General features: G+C 36.2%; 2 protein-coding genes across 3 annotated transcripts; one reads left to right on the top strand and one right to left on the bottom strand.

The window, feature by feature from the left end:
- The first annotated feature begins 1,803 nt into the window (after nucleotides 1–1,803).
- Nucleotides 1,804–9,928, top strand: elac1 (elaC ribonuclease Z 1). The gene is made up of 6 exons (XM_030143382.1): nucleotides 1,804–2,023; nucleotides 5,582–5,794; nucleotides 6,988–7,046; nucleotides 7,329–7,539; nucleotides 8,056–8,530; nucleotides 9,563–9,928. Exons 1-6 carry the CDS (start codon nucleotides 1,867–1,869, stop codon nucleotides 9,585–9,587), a joined length of 1,140 nt encoding a protein of 379 aa, XP_029999242.1. The 5' UTR covers nucleotides 1,804–1,866; the 3' UTR covers nucleotides 9,588–9,928.
- A 1,556-nt stretch (nucleotides 9,929–11,484) lies between these two features.
- mier3b (mesoderm induction early response 1, family member 3 b) lies at nucleotides 11,485–19,445 on the bottom strand. 2 transcript variants are annotated; one of them, XM_030143380.1, is made up of 13 exons: nucleotides 19,424–19,445; nucleotides 18,559–18,583; nucleotides 18,181–18,326; nucleotides 17,609–17,731; nucleotides 16,933–17,056; nucleotides 16,511–16,584; nucleotides 16,311–16,383; nucleotides 16,047–16,195; nucleotides 15,774–15,855; nucleotides 15,182–15,276; nucleotides 14,950–15,077; nucleotides 14,660–14,814; nucleotides 11,485–14,498 (listed from the first exon to the last, which is right to left on the bottom strand). In XM_030143380.1, the coding sequence occupies exons 1-13, from the start codon at nucleotides 19,430–19,432 to the stop codon at nucleotides 14,023–14,025; spliced, it is 1,659 nt and encodes a 552-aa protein (XP_029999240.1). In that variant the 5' UTR covers nucleotides 19,433–19,445; the 3' UTR covers nucleotides 11,485–14,022. The 2 variants fall into 2 exon arrangements, with proteins under 2 accessions (XP_029999240.1, XP_029999241.1); XM_030143381.1 differs by lacking the exon at nucleotides 19,424–19,445 and having other exon boundaries at nucleotides 18,559–18,586.
- Nucleotides 19,446–19,726: the final 281 nt, after the last annotated feature.

The raw sequence follows: 19,726 nt of genomic DNA, 5'->3' as shown, positions 1-19,726 counted from the left end.
CTTTTATGGGTTGCACATATGTAATTTATATCTTCCCACAGAGAATTAAGAACACATTGTGCAGTGTCAGCTAGTTGGATAAATGTTTTCTTGTTTTCTATTTCAGTTAGATTTTGTGTAGTATACATGCTTTCTTGGACACTGAGAATGTCTACTGAAAAAAGACCTTCATTGTGTTGAGGTTGGTGTGTAGGTCTCACTTTCTCATTGGACCCTAAACATAGCCTATATATTCTTTATTCTGATGTTCCATGTTAATTTATTAACAGATAATATCACCATTAGATAAAACATTATAACATTAATGGATACAATAAATAAAATGTTCCTGTTGTAATAAATGTGGCAGGATTCCAATTATTTTTTTTAGACATTATTAATACAATTTAAGAAAGCATTTATAAGTAGCCACTGTGTGATTTTAGCCTCAGGATATTTACTTATGGGCCTCTAAACACCTGCACTTAAGTGCCTGTGCAATATTCACAGTTCATTCATAGTTACTCCATGCTCCATAATGTAAACCTCATAACATGCTGCAATAAACACATCATAATAAAAAAAAGAAAAAAAAAAGCTGTCAGTTAATATTGTGCAATTTTGAGAATCAATGTACTATTTAAGGTGCAGCTTGCTCTTTGCTCTACTATATGTTTTCTCCACACAACTTTTTAAGTTATTCTGTTATTACACACAAACCCCATTAAATGTTGGCTTGTGTCTGTCCAGTAATCACTGTTACTGATTCAGTGTCATTGCCCTGTGCACTGTGTAGTTTGCTGTACTGTAAAATATGGTGTTATGTGTTTATAAAATCTGTACGCACACCTTAAGTATCCATAAAGGTTTTTTTCCCCCATTTTGTATTGATTATTATCTTCTCATGTAAGTGTTTTTGTTTGTTCCACAGTACTATTTGACTTGAGTGTCTGTACGCACCACAGCATGTTTGTGCTGCTTTATAAAGCTGCCCTGCTGGTAAATGGTAAATAAATCAGTTTTATACTGTTCTTTTGTCTATTTAGTTTTGTGTTGAAGATTAAGGCAGTAAGTGATGTATTATTTTTTCAATGTCAAATTGTTATGTGAAGCTCAGAATTTCACATTGCACACAATACACTATAACCAGTTTCAGAACACCCATTCATTCATTCATTCAAGCTCTATTAAGGACACAAAAACTTGGTCCATAGGATAAGATAAAACAAAAACAAAAAACAGACATTATGCTGTGACCAATGGCATACAATACTATGACTGTAATAAAAATCACCTTAAGAATGGGACATCAAACCTGTCCAATGCGGCCATTTTTGAAGAAAATTATTGTCTTTTGGACCAATGGAAGGTGCTGATGCCCAGTGATAAAGCCAGAAATACTTGATGGAATTGGAGCCATCTAAAATATTTTATTAACATGTATGAAAACCTGCCCAGAATGACTAAGCATATGTAAGAGTTATTGACCACCTAACCTGATGCCTGCAAACCACATCAAACACCTTTAGAAGTAGTTCTCAATGCCTTGGCAGTTATGTAGTATGCCTAGTTTTAGGGCATGCGTAAAAATCTGATTGAATTGATTAAATTTGGATGACATGGTATAGCTATATGTAACTATAGCTGTGAAAAATTACACAACCGCTGTTCACGGTTTTAAATGTCCAATTTTCAATAAATCCCTAAAAAAATCCAAGGATATATTTAGAGAAAATACAAACGTAAAGAAATCCGATATCTTTGAACGCCGCGCCGTCGCTTCTCATACGTCATCATCGTTTGACAGTGTGTACTGTGTGTCATGGCGTCCTACTTAGTGTGTTAGCTTCACGCGTTATCTGAAGTTTTCTTCAAAGTTGGTGGGAGATGACCATGGACATGACCTTTCTCGGGACCGGGTCGGCGTACCCGTCTCCTCACCGCGGTGCCTCGGCCCTGGTGCTGCGGACGGACGGGGACTGCTGGCTGTTTGACTGCGGAGAGGGAACCCAGACGCAGCTGATGAAGAGCCAGCTCCGAGCCGGTGAGACTGGGCCCCCACCTGGGAAGAAGGGGTAGTGACAGTTGTTGAAGCGGCCCCTCATGTTACTGAATAAAACATCTATTTATTTACTATTTTAATTACTTTTTCGTGTTTTCCCTTAGATTTCCTCCCTATTGTTGCACTTATTATTATTTTGTAATACTATTTTGCACTTATTACATTGGTCAACAACAAATTTAGTGTTTAAGTTTTTTGAGCTGATTTAGGATAATTTTGGTGTGCTGAATCCAAAAATCACATTAATTTTGCTCAGTCAGGTCAACTTTCTGAACTATGCTACATATTGGCTTTTTAACATTTTTGCTTACATTTATGGGCATTTTCACATCATATGATACAAAATTCTTTCATATTTCTTGCAATAAACGAGTTCTGAAGATTTTACTTTTGCCAGTTTATGATTAATGTTTTTTTTTAATATTACAGGTGAATGAAATGGCTTCGACTAGAAGATCTTGCAAAAATAAGCCTGACGTATTCTGCTACATCTGCGGTGAATACACCATTGTACCTAACAGGAGTCAAGTCACAAGTTTCTTAAAGTGTGCTTGTGAAAATGATTTTTTTCTCTTAAAACCTATTTTGGGTGAGAACTATATAACAAATCAACTGATGAAGTCACAAAAATGTAATCAATTTTGTGAGAAGATCAAATTTTTCAAAATCAAATTAGCAAAAAAACCTGACCTGATTGAGAAAAACAGATGTCATTTTTGTCATTCAGTTGAAAAAACCTAGACAACTTGCAAAAAACATTTTTTTGTAACCCAGTGTTATTTATACTTATTATTTGCACAGAACCATAACCGGTACCGTTTACCTCACTCTAACCCACAGGTGTCAAACATGTGGCCCGGGGCCAAAACCGGCCCGCCAAAGGTTCCAACCTGGCCCACAGGATGAATTTACAAAGTGCAAAATGCAAAAATTACCCTGAAGATATTAATTGTCAAGGACATCACACTCAAAAATAACAACATAATAACCTAGAAATAATGACTCCAAATGTTCTTCTTGGTTTAATGTGAAAAAAATAATATGACATCATGCCTATAAATAATGGCAACACCCATTTTTTCTCTTTGATTTACTGCAAAGAACATTAAACTCTGATATCCTTTAATAATAAAACCTCAATAACCTGAACAAATATGAACGACCTGGAATGTCTAAAGAAAAATAAGTGCGATTTTAACAATATTCTGCCTATTTTGTGTCTTGGTAGATCTGATCTGTAATGCACACTGTATGAATCATAAGTTGAGGCAGAATATTGATAAACGTGTACTTGTTTTTCTTCAGAAATTTCACTTTTTTCCAGTTATTCACATTTTTTTGTTTTGGATAGAAATAGTTTCATCATCTAATGTTATTTTTTGCACAAAAAAATTTGGAGTTGTCATTATTTATAGGCTATTCTGCTATTATTTGACTGGTCCGGCCCTCTGGAGATCAAATTGGGCTGAATATGGCCCTTGAAAGAAAATGAGTTTGACACCCCTGCTCTAGTTCATACTTGGACATTCATGGTTTGTTATCAACAGTCTGAAAATAGGTCAAACTTTCACTCAGCAGTGAGTCATAAATTGGGTATTCAGTAACACGTAGTTTGGTCTTATTTCCTACACATGATCCCTTGCTGTCAATTTGTCATGAACTTCTCTGAATGTCAGTGTCTTCCAGTGGTGATGCTCACCAAATAACGATAGCAAAACAGGAAATGCTAACTCCAGGTTTCTTTAAATGTATTAACTGAAAAATAATCAGTCAAATTATGCTACTTTGAATCAGAAGGATTCACTCTGTTGCTATTTTCAATGATACTTCCCAGCTATTCTGCTATTATTTGACTGGTCCGGCCCTGTGGAGATCAAATTGGGCTGAATATGGCCCCTGAAAGAAAATGAGTTTGACACCCTTGCTCTAACCCATTGATTTTGTCCACATTGTCTGTTTAATATTGTATATTTTGCAAAATTTGATAGTCCACTATAACTCTTAGTTGTTTATTCATCTTACTCTATTTTACTCTATTTTTTTTACTGCATGCTTCTTACCTTCTCCATGTTCTATGTATTCACCAAACCACTGAAACAAATTCAGTTATACTTCCTCCCACTCCTTTTCAAATATCCAAATGAAGTCATACTTTGTTTTCATATATCAGTTTTTGTTTGTGTGTCGTTTTCTAATAATCTTTTTCATTTATAAGGACTAAATAGGGTTATTTTGTTTTGTTGCATATTTGAAATAAACTAAACTAAATTCCTAGGTATGTGAACCCTGTTTACTTGCATGACAATAAACATGATTCTGATTCTGTTGGTATGATTTTGTTTCTGGTTTGCTGAAGCCTTTATCGGACAAGTGACTATCAAGGTTATAATAGTTTTGGATTTTTCATTATAGTTTAGTTTTATTTAGTTTTGACATTTTTTTCTCTAATTCTGTTAGTTTTAATTCGTTTTTAGTGCAGGTTTGCTAGTTTTTATTAGTTTTTTGTTATTTTCTAAATGCTTAGTTTTAGTTTAGTTTTATTTTTTTTAATATCTTTTATCTTCTTTGCTGTCGTATTCAAATAAATCCCATACAGGACTCTGGTGCTTTCTCCCAACTTTAGTCTCCATGTTTCCAGGTAGAATGGGGTCGAGAGGACGACTCTAAACCACAAGTGATGAGAAGTGACGGACCGTTAAATATCATACGGTGCCTCCAGCTAAAATTGCTTGAGGGAAATAAATCAATTTCATATCAATCCGACATTGACAAAGACGAAAACTAAGGGAATTTTATCCATAGCTTTTATACATTTTAGTTAGTTTTGTAAGCACACGATACAGTTTCAGTTAGTTGTCGTTTTTTTCTTTTAATTCTAGTTTTTATTTATTTCAGTTAACGGAAATGTTCTTACACTTCTAGTTTTCGTCATTTCGTTAGTTTTCGTTAACGATAATAACCTTGGTGACTATTTTTGATAATTTCTGCAAACATTACCAGACAGTGAAATCAACAGTTACAGTGAGGACAGTGAGGTAACAATCTCAGGTCCAATGTAGTCTACAGGGTCAGCAAGGTCCACCTCTGCATGAACAGTGAGTGTACCTCCTTTGTTAGGTACCATGAAGTAATGGTACTAATGTAAGGAATGATGTTCAAAGTGATGTGTATGTTGACAGGTGTCTGAATCAGCACTTATGTTATTGTAATGTTCTGAAAGTGATGGTTTAATGTTCAAAAATATGTTCCTTTCACCTTACATGTGTTTTTTCTTGTATTTTTTAAAATTAATTTCTTTTTTTTTTGTTTTATTTTGGTTTTTTGGGTTTTTTTTTTTTTTTTGCCACTTACGGGTAAGGAACCAAATATAGTAACTTCATTAATAAAGTCAGTAATAAAGTCTTATGTCCTCCAATAACACACTAAGTTTGAAATTCTGATTTTCAGAGTATTTCTATGAGGGTTAAAAGAAGCATATGATTACCATTTCCTTGTCTGTTGCTCTCATGTCATTTTAACTTTTTATTGTGTTATTTCTAGGTCGAATTACCAAGGTTTTCATCTCCCACTTGCATGGAGACCACCTCTTTGGTCTACCCGGTCTTCTCTGCACTGTGAGTCTCAACACTAACCCAGACCCCCAGTCACAGCAAAACCAGCCCTGCTTGGACATTTATGGGCCCCGGGGCCTCAGACACTTTCTCAGGGTGACACTAGGCCTCACAGGGTCACAGCTGCTCTTCCCTTATGCAGGTAAGTGTGTATTGAACAGCCAGATATCTAATCTTCACCATAGGTACTAAACATAATCTTCACACCGCAGCAAACAGTGTGTTGATACATTGGCATATCTGTGTTACAGTTACTTTTGGATATACATGTTCTTAATGCAATATTAATACGGATTTTTTTTTCCAAAATAACTTTGAATCTTTGTGCCTTTGAATTTTTTAATTTGTGACATTGTATAAACTCATATAACAGCATTTTAATGAAATAGAATAGAATATAGAACAGGGGTCGGCGACCTTTATAACCTTAAGAGTCATTTTTGTCTCAAAAGAAATCTGACTGGAGCCATGAAAAAAATATTTAAACCCATCTACATTTTACTATGAGGTGGCTGCTCTGCTGTAGCCTATTTGTGATTAGTTTGCTATTTAACGTTGTATTTCCATTACAATAATGCAATGTCTGGTGCATTTATGAAATTATACAACTACAAGAAAGAAAACATTCAAAATTTGTACAATTTTTTAATGATGGACACTATTTCCAAAACATAATTACCTTATGTAATGGAGAAAAAGCTCAACTTTCATGTAAAGTGGCTTACTTACAAACTGCGAACAAATGAAAATTGAGCATCTTGTATTGAATTTTGCAAGAAAATAATCCATTTTGGTTTTTATGCTGTCAAAATTATTTTATTCCGTTTAAAGCCTGTGCATTTTTGAAGGATGTGCACAGTCAGAATAGATTTAGGCCTATAACAATGTTAAAAAGTAATGACTCATTCAGTTCATTTCAAAATTTTGCTTATGTATTGTGACCAGAGGAGCCATAGAGAGATGCTAAAGAGCCATATGTGGCCCCAGAGCCACAGGTTGCCCACCCCTGTTATAGAATAAAACTAAGAAAGCATTTCTTTATTATACGCTTTCTTACTTTTATTCTGTATTCTATTTTTTCTACAGTATGTTAGAGCTAAGCATGAAACACAGTCAAATTCCATGTTTGTGTGCACAAATGTGGGCAATAAAGCTGATTCACATTCTGTAATTGCACAACATTGGACATACATTAAATATAAAGCATATTACTTGTATATTATTTTTTTCTCTGTTGTAATTCCACACAGTGCTTTCCTATACTGCCTGTTGTCATGTCATTTTATTCATTTTGCATCATGTAATCAGACATATTTACTCCGAATATTGTTTTAGTACATGAGTTGGAGCCCACACCTGATCAGAGTCCAGAGGAAGGACAGCTCAGCCCTGAGGTTTGTGACTAATTAGGGTGTAATTTAAATGTGAATCACTACAGATGATATTTTGCTCTATGTCCAGTGTTCCAACACGTAAACTACAGTACCGTCTGTCAGGTTTTCTTAAACAGGTAACCACAGCATAGTTTTCAACAGTATCTTAGTTTTTGCTTTACTTTAAATCTTGCATGTCTTAGTGTCATTTTGTACTGGAGTAGTTTGGCTTTTCCATTGTTAATTTTAAGGTATTTTAGATGTTCAATGCCAGTAAAGTTTTATAATACTGTCATTTTTCAGATGACAGCGGAGCATGGTTCTCTGCACCCACAGGAGCAGTTAGGCAGGACTATTTCACTGGACGTATCCAGTGACTGTTACCGCCTTTTCGAGGACAAGAAGTTTGTGGTGAGCGCCTTCAGGTTGTTCCACCGTGTCCCTTCCTTTGGGTTTTGCATCCAGGAACATGACCGACCTGGAAGACTTAAGACTGAAGTGCTGAAGGAACTAGGTACTTTGTGTCTTTCATGTTTTACTTTTCTTTATGTGAACTAAAACTAAGCGCAGAAATACAGGGGTTGGACAAAATAATGGAAACACCTTCACCTCAAGATGATAATGCCCCAATCCATACAGCTAGAATTGTTAAAGAATGGCATGAGGAACATTCTAATGAAGTTGAGCATCTCGTATGGCCGGCACAGTCCCCAGACCTCAACATTATTGAGCATTTATGGTCAGTTTTAGAGATTCAAGTAAGACGTCGATTTCCACCGCCATCGTCTCTAAAAGAGTTGGAGGGTATTCTAACTGAAGAATGGCTTAAAATTCCTTTGGAAACAATTCACAAGTTATATGAATCAATACCTCGGAGAATTGAGGCTGTAATTGCCGCAAAAGGCAGACCTACACCATATTAAATTATATTTTGTTGATTTTTTAAGGTGTTTCCATTATTTTGTCCAACCCCTGTACTTACCATATAAAGTGGCCAGTCTTAACTTGTTTCTTCTTGTGTTTGTGTCAGGCGTCAAACCAGGTCCACTTTATGGACGTCTGAAAGCGGGGGAGTCTGTAACTCTGGACAGCGGCCGTGTAGTGTTGCCTAGTGAGGTACTGGAAGAAGATATTCCTGGGAGGAAAGTGTGCATTTTCGGGGACTGCAGCTCCGTTCTTGGGGACGGACCACTGAGGCTGTGCAGTGGAGCAGACGTTTTGGTGCACGAGGCCACCCTAGGGAATGAGCACAGAGAGAAAGCGGTGGACCACGGACACAGTACGCCTGAAATGGCGGCGGCGGTGGCTCGGTCATGCGGCGCACAGAGGCTGGTGCTGTACCACTTCAGCCAAAGGTACAAACCCTGCACCCTGCAGAAGGAGGGGGACGAGGACGACGTTTCAGAGCTGAAGAGACAGGCTGAAGACGCTCTGCAGGACACTGGGACACAGGTGACACTGGCTGAGGACTTTCTTACTCTGTCCATTCCTCTCAAAAAGAAAAGGTAGTTAGTTCAGTTTTTCAGGGGATCTGATCGACTTTAGAAAAATAAATAAATAAATAAGTTTTTTTTTATGCTTAGTAAACAACTGAAGACTAATTTTCCTCCAAACACATGAAATTGTTCAGTTATGAGCCCTTGTCTCTGAAGTTGGTCTTGAGCTTGGAAACAGTTTCTGAGCTCAGTTTCCACTTATACTGTAATGTTCTGACTTTTTCTACAATTAAACATTCATCTTTTCCAAGGTGAGGACTTGTGATTTGAGACTGATAGGGGGTTTTCAATTAGCATGGCATCTGTGGGCCATTACACCGCAAAAATCAGTCTTACCAAGTATATTTTTCTCATTTCTAGTCAAAATATCTCATCACACTTAAAATAAGACATAATCACTTGTGAGATATAAGAACTTATTTTTAGACAATAAATCTTGAAAATCTTACTTCAAGAAATCTTACCAAGGTAATTTTCATTTTTCACAGATTTTTTTTGCTTGAATTAAGCAAAACAATAAATAAATCTTAAATTAAGCAAAAAAAATCTTGAATTAAGCAAAAATCTGTCAATGGAACAAGTGAAAATTATCTTGGTAAGATTTCTTGAAATAAGATTTTCAACATCTATTGTCTAAAAATAATTTCTTATATCTCACTTATAACTTACTCTTTAGGTGATTATGTTTTATTTTAAGTGTGATGAGATATTTTGACTAGAAATGAGAAAAATACACTTGGTAAGATTTAGATTTTTACAGTGTATTATGTGTTTTACTTTTTATTTTGCATAATAAGATTTTTAAAACTTGAGAATTTAAATGAGCATTTATTAATACCATCACAGATTCATTTTTTCTGCCTCAGTAGATACTATTCTGCTGTCTGCTGTGTAGTTACCGTAAACAAAGATAAAGAGCACTCCACTTGTTGGACAGCAGCCACACTGATGAAACTTCCTGTGTTGCAAAGTGTGAGATTGTATTGATCGCTTAATGGAGGTTTAACTGATAACGTGTGTCTGTGTTTGTGTTGTTTACAGGACTTTTGAAATAATCAGCAGCTGAATCTGAGAAAAGCAGCATACTGCTGATCTCAGGTGGCTTAAATGATTATGTAGTATTACACAGTCACACTTCATGACTTTTCTGCTTCAGAATACATCAGTCATTCAGACAGAAGTGGTACTAATATTTTGTTATTACAATGGTACCTTTCACTGGGTTGGATATGTTAGGCAGCAAGTGAACATTTAGTCCTAGAAGCTGATGTGTTGGAAGCAGTTAAATGTAAAGAACTAAAGCTACGTTCACATTACAGGCAAAAGTGGCCCAAATCTAACTTTTTTTTTTACCCATATGTGAGTCATATCTAATTTCTTTAAGGACTGTCTGAACAACACAAATCAGTTTTTTGTTGTTTTTTTTTAAATCAGACCCATGCCACTTTCCTAAATTGGATACATATATATATGTTGAGGCCCAAAACGGAATCTGGCCCGATGCAGAATCGGGCCGGCCCAGAATGGAATTCTATTCTAGGCCGGCCTAGAATGGAATCCTGCTGCTATAATGTTATTTTTATACCATGTTTAATGCAAATGATCCATAATTTGTCATAATTTTACATTTTCAGTCTTACATACCTTGAGTAACTATTGTCAATTTCAGTCGATTTCACTGTACCATGTATTGGTGGGAGTACCACTAGGTTCTATTTGTAAATAAAGTGTATTATAGTTTACAATTAAAATGTTGTTTGTTTCATTTTTTTTCACATATTTGCAAATTCCATGTATTGATTTTTGTAATAATTTAGATCATTTGCATTAAACATGGTATAAAAATAACATTATAGCAGCAGGATTCCATTCTAGGCCGGCCTAGAATAGAATTCCATTCTGGGCCGGCCCGATTCTGAATCGGGCCAGATTCCGTTTTGGGCCTCGACATATATATATGTTTTGCAGTCTGATCGGCTATGTTGAATTTCATCCGACTTTTACGTCCCTGAAATGACGTCACAAGTCTGCATTGGAGGAGGCAGAACCCAGCAAGATCCATATTTATTTCCATAAACACAGTGTGTTGCACGTGACATCACATTGTCTGTTGTGCTTATGAGCAGTGGCATTTAAAATTATAAAGTGAACAACTACATAAAAAAAATCACATTTCAAAAAATAAGAATTGAGCACGAAAACCTGCATCATGAACATAGAGTGACTTTGACCAGGTCCATATTGTAATGGTCATGTCTAGGTCAGAGCATCTCATGTCATGATCCCATAGATCCAGTTACTCTTTAAATTAGTTTTGGTAGGTTCTATCTGCTTTACGTTGGAAATGAATAAGATTTGGATATGCTTCAACCATCACAATTTCTCCTTTGTCAAAGTTGTTCAGCTCCTGCTCTTGCCCAATTTTTTGTTTCTAACATCAATTTCAACGACTAAATGTTCACTTGCTGCCTAATATATCCCATCCACTGACAGGTCGCATTGTAATGACATAATCAAAACAAGTGATGCCAGGCACAAGCCCCACCCCTCACACGTATTGTAGCTTATTTTGACAACAATCCAGCTGATGTCATCATGTCTATGTGTGTGGTGATGTTAGCATATCAATAGCCTCTATATATGTGCCAAGTCTGAAGTAAATTGAAACAATATTGATATTTCTATAGACATTTGAAATTTTCGCCCATTTTAAGTAAATGGAGAAAAAAGAAAGGTTTTTAAAAATTCTTTGACCTACTTTTCCCAAATTGTAATAAGATCTATTCTGGGTCACTGGCAATAGATAAACCCAATTTAGTATGAATTTAACCAATAGTTTTGCTGCTAGTGTTAACAAAAACAAACCGAACCAAAAAATATCCCACTTCATCTGTCCAGTGTTCAGAACGTTACAGCTGATCAATGTGTCGTCTAATGTGATGAAGTAGGACTACACAATCATCTCCGAACCTTTACCAGAGTTTTATTTCTGGATCTGTACACAAGGTATTAAAGTACAACAGAAAATACAAAATAATGTTTAACAAAAGGAAAAAAAACTCAATGTTTATGTACAATTCTTATAAACAATAAAGATAGCTTCTTGAACATTTCTCATAGTGAAGTTTTTGATTGTCTATATTTCTGGATATACATTTTTAAAGTTTTGTAGGTTTTTATTCACAAAGATGTTTTTTGTTTTCATGAAAGGACTTTCTTTTTCAAAACCACAACTGCTATTTTTTTCCTTTTTAAACTTCAAAACACAATACAAAATATAAAATAAATTTGTTTAGTGCTTGTTTGCACACACAAATCTCATACCAGAGATATCAATAAAATATCACATTTTCAAGAGTTCACAGGGTGGTGAAAAACCTACTTCTACTACTGAATGGCCTTTACATTCTGACAGTTTTTCTGAGTCTTTGTACAAACCACAGTTGAAATAAATATCACTGCACTGCTAAAGCTAGAAGAGCTTGGAGGACTTACTGCATTATGCACATTGCATTAAAAGAGAAACTAGCTCTCCACATACTTAGAGCAGCAGCCATCCCTTTACCATCAAGACAAATATAGACAACAACATGTAAAACAATTTGAGGGGAAAAGAGATGAGCAACTTTTACACATAGCTGCAAGTTCTGAATACAAAATTGCAACATTGAGTTCTATCAATACGTCTTTAGGTAAAGCCGTTTTCAGTGGTGTGGACACGGGCAGCATGCGTGGTTCAGCCGTGTCCTGGTGTCTGGGTATCGTGACTTTTTGAAGAGGAAGGAAAAAAAAAAAATTCAAACACCAAGTCAATCTTTATAATCCAAAACCCAAAATATCTGTACATATCTACAAATTATTGCCTTATGACAAGGAATCAAATTAAAACCTTTGTATCAACACAGATTCACAAGTGTAAGAGGTCAGTTAATAGATTTTTTAAAGGCTATTTGCTAATTATTTACATGAAAAGCAGAAGTGAATATCTTCTCTGTTGCTGGGCTTGGAGCTCAATTACTTGATCAAGCAGTTTTAACTTAATAATAATAATAATAATAATAATGATGGTATGAAAGCATGAGTCCTGTCTAAACATGATGGTGAATTACAAGACAAACATGATGTAACCCTGAAACAAACTAATTATTCATATCACAATGCATAGATAAATTAAGTAAACACTACTACTGCATCCAATCAACTGACAATGACCCGCTAAACATCTTACAATTCACAATTAATGACTTCAGTCAAGAGAAACACACTCCATTTCTGCTACTAGACTCCAAGAAATTGTCGACTAGAATATACAAGGCATTGTCTAGTCAGTACAAGTTAGGCAGAGGTCGTATACAAAAGTGAGTGGCTATAATTAAATACTTCTAGCAGGTTTACCGAGCTTCTTTAAGTGGTCAGAAAATGGCGCAACTTAATTTAGGATTTTTACTACAAATATGACAAAGAACTAATCTTGCCTATGAGTAGCAAAGATGAAAACATGAGCCGAAAGTACTGAAGGAGAAACTAAAGGTGTATGCAGCAGATACTTAACTGTTCCTGATGATGTCCGTTTCAATGGCTATTAACCCAAACTATCTTTGCATTACAATATTGCTGTTGCAGTTTGCTTGTCTGACTCTCCTTAAAGCAAATAACAAAACAGGCTGTAGAATGAGGCAACTCCCATGTTTTGCTGCAAAAGGAGTCTTGATAATTGGTCTGAAATGTAAGGACTATGAATCAAGAAGTGTAATTTGGGCTTGACTACAAAGAATTAAAAAAAAAACTTTTACACACATTCACATGTTCCAGTTTGGCCACTATGAACAGATTAAAAGTAAACGAGCAGGCTACAAACAAGCTTCCACAGGAGAGAATAGAAAGAAAAGAAAACCAAACGGGAAGGCCGGGGCAGCTCAGGTGCTGCCAAGACACTTCTTAGCTAGTGTTGCTCTTCATACAGTATCGAGCCAGGTTAATTTGGGGACAAATTTCAACACATTTGCTCCAGCCTGGTTACTTTAAAGTACCTGTAAACCAAACACTAATTAAAAAGTACCACTTCAAACAACAAACACAAGCAATTAAATACTAACACTAAAGGAAGAAAACTATGCTAATTTGGCAGCTGAAAAGAATGGCAGGATAATAGAAAATAGCTCTGAAGATGTTGTGTGGAAATGTGAGGGAGGAAGATACACAACTCTCCTACTGCAGCCTCTGGGCCCCACTGTACATGGACGTTACACATCTCAAGACCGCAACAAAAATAAAATAAAATGGCTATATAAACTCTTGAGAGAAATCAAGATTTTAGTTCTATATGATAGACATCACTGATGTCATATTACACAAAAATGAAAAAAAGTATATTCATATACATATATATAGATATATATATATATATATATAATAGAATTTAAACAAATTGGATTCTCCAGTGAGGTCAGTCTTATGTACAAGCAGGGTAGGTTTCAAACAGGGAAAGAAGACGAGGAAAATCACTCTGACTGAAGTGCTGCTGTGTGCTGTGTGTGGTGCCGTGCATGTGCTCCCAGGAACCCGTTGGGTTCACCGCTGCCAGCCAAGCTCCCAAAGTCTGTGACGGACACTGCCATTTTGGCACCGGTGATTCTGTGGTGGTGTGTTGTTGTCCGTCGTGCTTCGAAGTCCACCCCAAGGTTACCCACAGAGACATCATTGATAAAGGAGTCAGGCAGTGCCATCTTGAGTCTCTTAGAGGGCCGCTCACAATCCTTGTTGACGCACACCCCTCCGAGCTGACCCAGGTCTGAATGGTAGAAGCCAGCGTCGAGCATGTTGAGACAGTCGGAGTCGGCGCCGTTGGAAGGAAACCCAAGGGATTCGTCGTGATTCAGGCCCCCGCGATGAAGACTCTCCAGTGGAGGGAAGCTGTAGGAGTCTAAACAGCTGACCTCCGCAGGGCTGCACACTGTGGCTACGCTGTTACTCAACGCTGCAAGGACACAAGTAACAGTTAATTCAGTGTCCTGACATAGAAATAACACATCACAGTTCCATGTTGACTGAGGAGCAGAAAACAGTATTAGAAACCAGATGAAGAACATGAACTTCATTTTTCTTAATTCTTCCTATCCAGTTTGTCTTATTACTGACCTGTGAGGTCACTGGCAGTGATGGAGTTGAGTAAGCTGAGCTGTTGGTCTGTGGTCGTCTCCAACCTACCGCCTCCACCTGCTCCTGAGCACACAGAGGAGGAACTGTCCACTGCCAGTCCCTCTGCTTCGTCCACCAGCCTGTCCATCAGGTCACTGCAGGGGGACGCAGAGAAGACAAATCTTTCTTATAAGTGTGGGTGTGATTTTTTCACCTTTTCATGTTTTCTTTCAGAGACCTGTCAGTTAAATGACAAAAAAAGACAAGCTCTATCGCCCTGTGCCACTTACGTCACACCAGGATAGCTGCTGTACTTTTTCTTCCCAAACCGATTCTGCTGCACAAAGAAGTCAAAGCGCTCTGACTTCTTCCACATGTAGTAAAATGCCACACATTCTGCAACTGTTCGTGTTGTGACCTGAAGAAAAAGGGTGAAAACATAAAATAAGGAAATCATGTCATACTGAGTAGTTTTTATGCTTGTGTACGAGGTCGTTTCAGCAAATCATGAAACCAACTCACTTTGTGTTTCTGAATGAGGTGAAAATTCTTGTCATACATCTGTAGTGCGTGCTCAAAGTTCTTGCACTCTTCTTCTGACCACGGAGGTGATTTTTCTGAAATAAAAACAGATACAAAAATATGAACTATTAATGTCACTTTATGATGAGATTCATATTACAACACTTACCAGTTGTGTAAAGACAGAACAAATAATTACGCCTTTTTTTCCCCCCATGTCCAATATGTGAAATTGGTGACCGTTTTTTTTTTTAACAGGACATTAATATTTGAATTATATCTAAATAGAAAATACATCATGACATGAGAACTAACACAGCAACGAATGAAGCTGGTTAAAAAAAGTCTAATAAAAAATGTTAACATATTAACATTAATAATTCGTTCACGATAAATTGCAGCAACCCTAGTGGAGACAAACATGCATTACACCATAGTAGTGTAAATTCTCATCAAAGTGTCAAATAAGAAGAAAAAAAAAAGCAACATCATGTTTGACAACACCTTTTACTGTTTGTTGTGGACTAAAGGATAAATTAGATCAAAACATGAAATGAAACAAAACACTAACATTTTACTCATGTTCCCTTACCTTTAGAGGACTTTACGTGGCTGCAGTATCTCTCTAGTGCTTCACGGGTGTTGTAGTTACACTTTACCAGCTCATGCAAAGCCTGTTTGGAAAACAGACCTTTAGTTTTTTCTTCATAATTCACATTTACATTAAAAAGTATCTGACGAACTTTAAGGAAGTGCTCTGAACTTAAAGAATTTGTACTGTGCATCATAATATAGTTATTAATGTGTTATAATACACACACAAAAAAAAAAGATGAATACGCAGATGAATGGATGAATGACTGACCTGTTCATTGTCTCGGACATGCATGCCTGGTTTGTCACATCCCATCTTGTCATCTGTTGTCCGTGACAAAACGTCAAACAAGAAACTCCTAACCTTGTTTTCTGGCAATGTACCTGGGCTCCATAATAACTCATCTTCATCTTCATAAACTGTACAACGAAGTACATAACATTGTGATTACTCTTGTCAACTATTTCATCTGTAGCAGTCTCTTTAAATGCTTGATACATAAGAAAGTGTTGAAAAAATGAAGGTAACAGTCACCTTTCTCTCCATCTTTGTAGTGACAGAGGCAAGAGGGAACCTCTGCTTGGTACTGTGATCCCACCATGATTTCCTGTGAAGAGGAGACAATACATAGCAACCTTAAAATCTCGGAGGGAACTAGAAATCAAATCAAACTACAAAACAATGTTCTACTTCACTGCTGGTACATTCCAAAAATAATAGACATTGTAATGCACCTTTCTGGAGTCCTCTGGGCTTGGACCATCTTCATCATAATCTGACTCTTTATCGCCATCAGAGATAGCATTAGCTGGAAAAAAAACAGAAACACATAAATAGCTTTAGCTTGTAGTGTTGAAAATGACAATGTTATATTTGTATGAATAATCCATCAAAACAGCCCCTGCTGGACAAAATAAATATTGCTCCTGTCTCTCTTCTACTTCATCATATTTGATAAATAACAATTGTTATTGTTATTGTTATTGTTCAAAGTAAACATATACAAAACTAGTTCTGTATCTGGCTATAGTTTACAGTCGCACAACAAATAAAACACAACATTTAGAATATGGTAGCTTGAATCATCTTTTGCTCAGACAATACATCAAAACATAAGATTTAATCTAGAATATATATTGTAGGACCAGTCACTTACATCGAAGTGTTCTTGGGAAGAAATCAGTGGCCTCATGAGAGGTGACCGATGGGGTGAGGTCATCAGCTGAAGACTGAGTCTCCTCTTCATAGTCCCCAGATAACAGGTCTTTGGCTATTTCCTCCTAATAGGATATAAAAATATTAATTTTAAACTTAGGTAGACAAGATGTGATGCACAAAACTTATATAAACTATGGACTTCTAAATACATCATTTATAATCAAATTCAGAATACTTTATTAATCCCAGTGGGAAATTATTGGGTGTTACAGTCACTCCATTCAAGTATAATAAAAAAGTAGTAGGAGAGAATTATCAATGCAAAAGAATACAAAAAATCAATAAAAACTCTATTAAGAGTAGAGTTGCAACCGATTAATCAACTCAAAGTAATCAAAAAAAAAAATCATTCAACCACAATTCTCCTGAATCAAAGCTTTGTTTCCTTCATTTCTCTGCTGTTAAACATTGGTTCCACTGTTGTGTTTCACACGGACGCTTATTGTGACGCACAAAGAAGCTTCAATTCAGGAAAACCGCAATAGAATATCTCCAATCAATTCGAGTCGATTAATCAAATCAGGACTTTTTACATTGACTTCAAGCACCTAGTCGATTAATTGGCTGCAGCTCTAATTAAGAGTATATATAATTATCATAAAGCACTAATCTACCTTGTCCAAAGTCATGTCAGGAAGCTCATCGGTCAGGTCCCCTGAGGAACTGTCTATACTGGAACCTGCTGAGGCTTCATAGCGATAAATTGCCAGCAGTTCCTCTAAAGGCATGTTCCCCTCCTGTGTGGAAAAAAAAAAAAAATAAATAAAAAAAAAAAAAAAATATATATATATATATATATATATATATATATATATATATATATATATAAATAAGTAAATAAATGCAATTAGCAGTTAAGTACTAGAATACTCACTTAACAAAACAAGACAGAATATAATAAACTGATAAAAATACAATTTCAGATTAAAATTACAGAATGTATAATATTTCTATTTAAAATATTGTCAATCTTTAATTGGTCTCCACTTATCTTCATAATAGTTATAAAAAACAGTCATTTGAAAAATGTTTGTTTATATTTCAGTTGGATTACAAGCCTCAAATTTAATGATGCGTACTCATTTAGACATTGTGAGGATACACATATTTACCATACCCCAATCAAAATATGTATATAATTTGTGAATACTGTTTTTTTGGACAACTTTTGTCTTCACTGGATTACCTTTTCAAGATCTGCAATCTCTGATCTGAAGTTCCTGCCTCCTTCCAGGGACTCTTCCTCCTCCAGAGTCCTCTCGTCATCATACTCATGAACTAACATTTCTGCTGTTGGGTCAAAGTCATGGTCCTCTGACGATAAAGAGCCAACTGAGAACAAAAACATGGTAAAAAGCAGTTGATTACATTATTTATGTAACTAAAGAGATATTAAGATTGTACATTCACAACTTAGTCTGGTTAGAACCGTTCTATTTCCTTGAAATGAGTGATCTAAATATGGTTAGCAGGTTAGCTATACACAGATGACATTTAGCTCCTTACATAAAATACAGCATAAAATGTATATCACATAATGAATGTACGGCAGAGGACTTCTTACCTGGACTTGAACTCCCTAGGGAAGCCTGCAAAAGAATAAAATAAGGGCATAAATAAGAGCAATACACGACTCACGGCGTCAATTACAGTGCGGACGCTTTAGCCATAATTTCTTACATTTGGAAAAGAAATACAACGACGGTTTTTTATTTTCTCACCTTAAACTGTTTGACAAGGAAGCGACATGTATTTTACCGCTATCGTCATGTAAACTACAAGCTAATAAACCACTAGCCACGGAAAACCGCTCATCATCGAGTACAATTACAGGTAAAATGGACCAATAAAACCTGGAGTTTCACATGTACTTCTATCAAAAATGTCAATCCGATGTCAAATAAGAGGCATTTCACGGAGGAAAGTGCGAATTATACGGTGTCGGCTTCTGTAACTGTTAGCTAGCAAGCTAACCCAAAGCCTAATGTTAATGCTATGCATCGAAAAACGTAAACAGTAATTTTCGTTTGCGCGGCGTTGAAATCGATGGAGTTGGAAGAGCTCAACAGCATACGCGTCACGAATTAAGGTCAGGGCGAAAAAACAGATTTCCATTCATCATAAGCGAACATATTGTAATATTTCTTTCCACCAGCAAGCTAACGTTAAATTTACGTATCAATTTACACAGCCGCTACACCAAAGCAGCTGAGAGACCGAAGGCGCAGCGGCCTTGTAGTGAAGGATCAGTCCAGACATTTAAGCATATTTTAGAGAGATAAAAATGACAATTATGGCACAAATCACGGCATACGAACGGAAAAAAGTATTATTTATCCAATCGATAACATAAAATTGAAAAATACAACACACAAAATTTAAAAATATCGATTTAAGATCGATTGCTTCTCCCCTGTTTTCCCTCTTACCTCCGCCATATTGGTACCTTTAGCTAATGGGCTCGTTCTAGCGCAGTACCCGGATCAGCGCTCTGGACCAATCAGAGCTCCAGGTGACCGCTCGAGTCGTGACGCCGTTTAAACCAACCACTGATCGGACTAACGGTAACCATTTAGAAACGCACAACCGATTGTAGAATAATAAAAACAAATAAATATATGTGCGGATCAGTGGTCGAACACATAGTGAATATTCAGTAGTAAGTCTCAGAGCACGCTGTTAATATTTAATAAAATATATTTTTTGCCAGTGTTCTTATAATATTCCATCTG

The sequence above is a fragment of the Sphaeramia orbicularis genome, chromosome 9 (genome assembly GCF_902148855.1).
Source record: "Sphaeramia orbicularis chromosome 9, fSphaOr1.1, whole genome shotgun sequence".
NCBI classification, from domain to species: Eukaryota; Metazoa; Chordata; class Actinopteri; order Kurtiformes; family Apogonidae; genus Sphaeramia; species Sphaeramia orbicularis.
The sequence above is the reverse complement of the archived record's forward strand: the minus strand, read 5'-3'. Positions and strand labels throughout refer to the sequence as shown.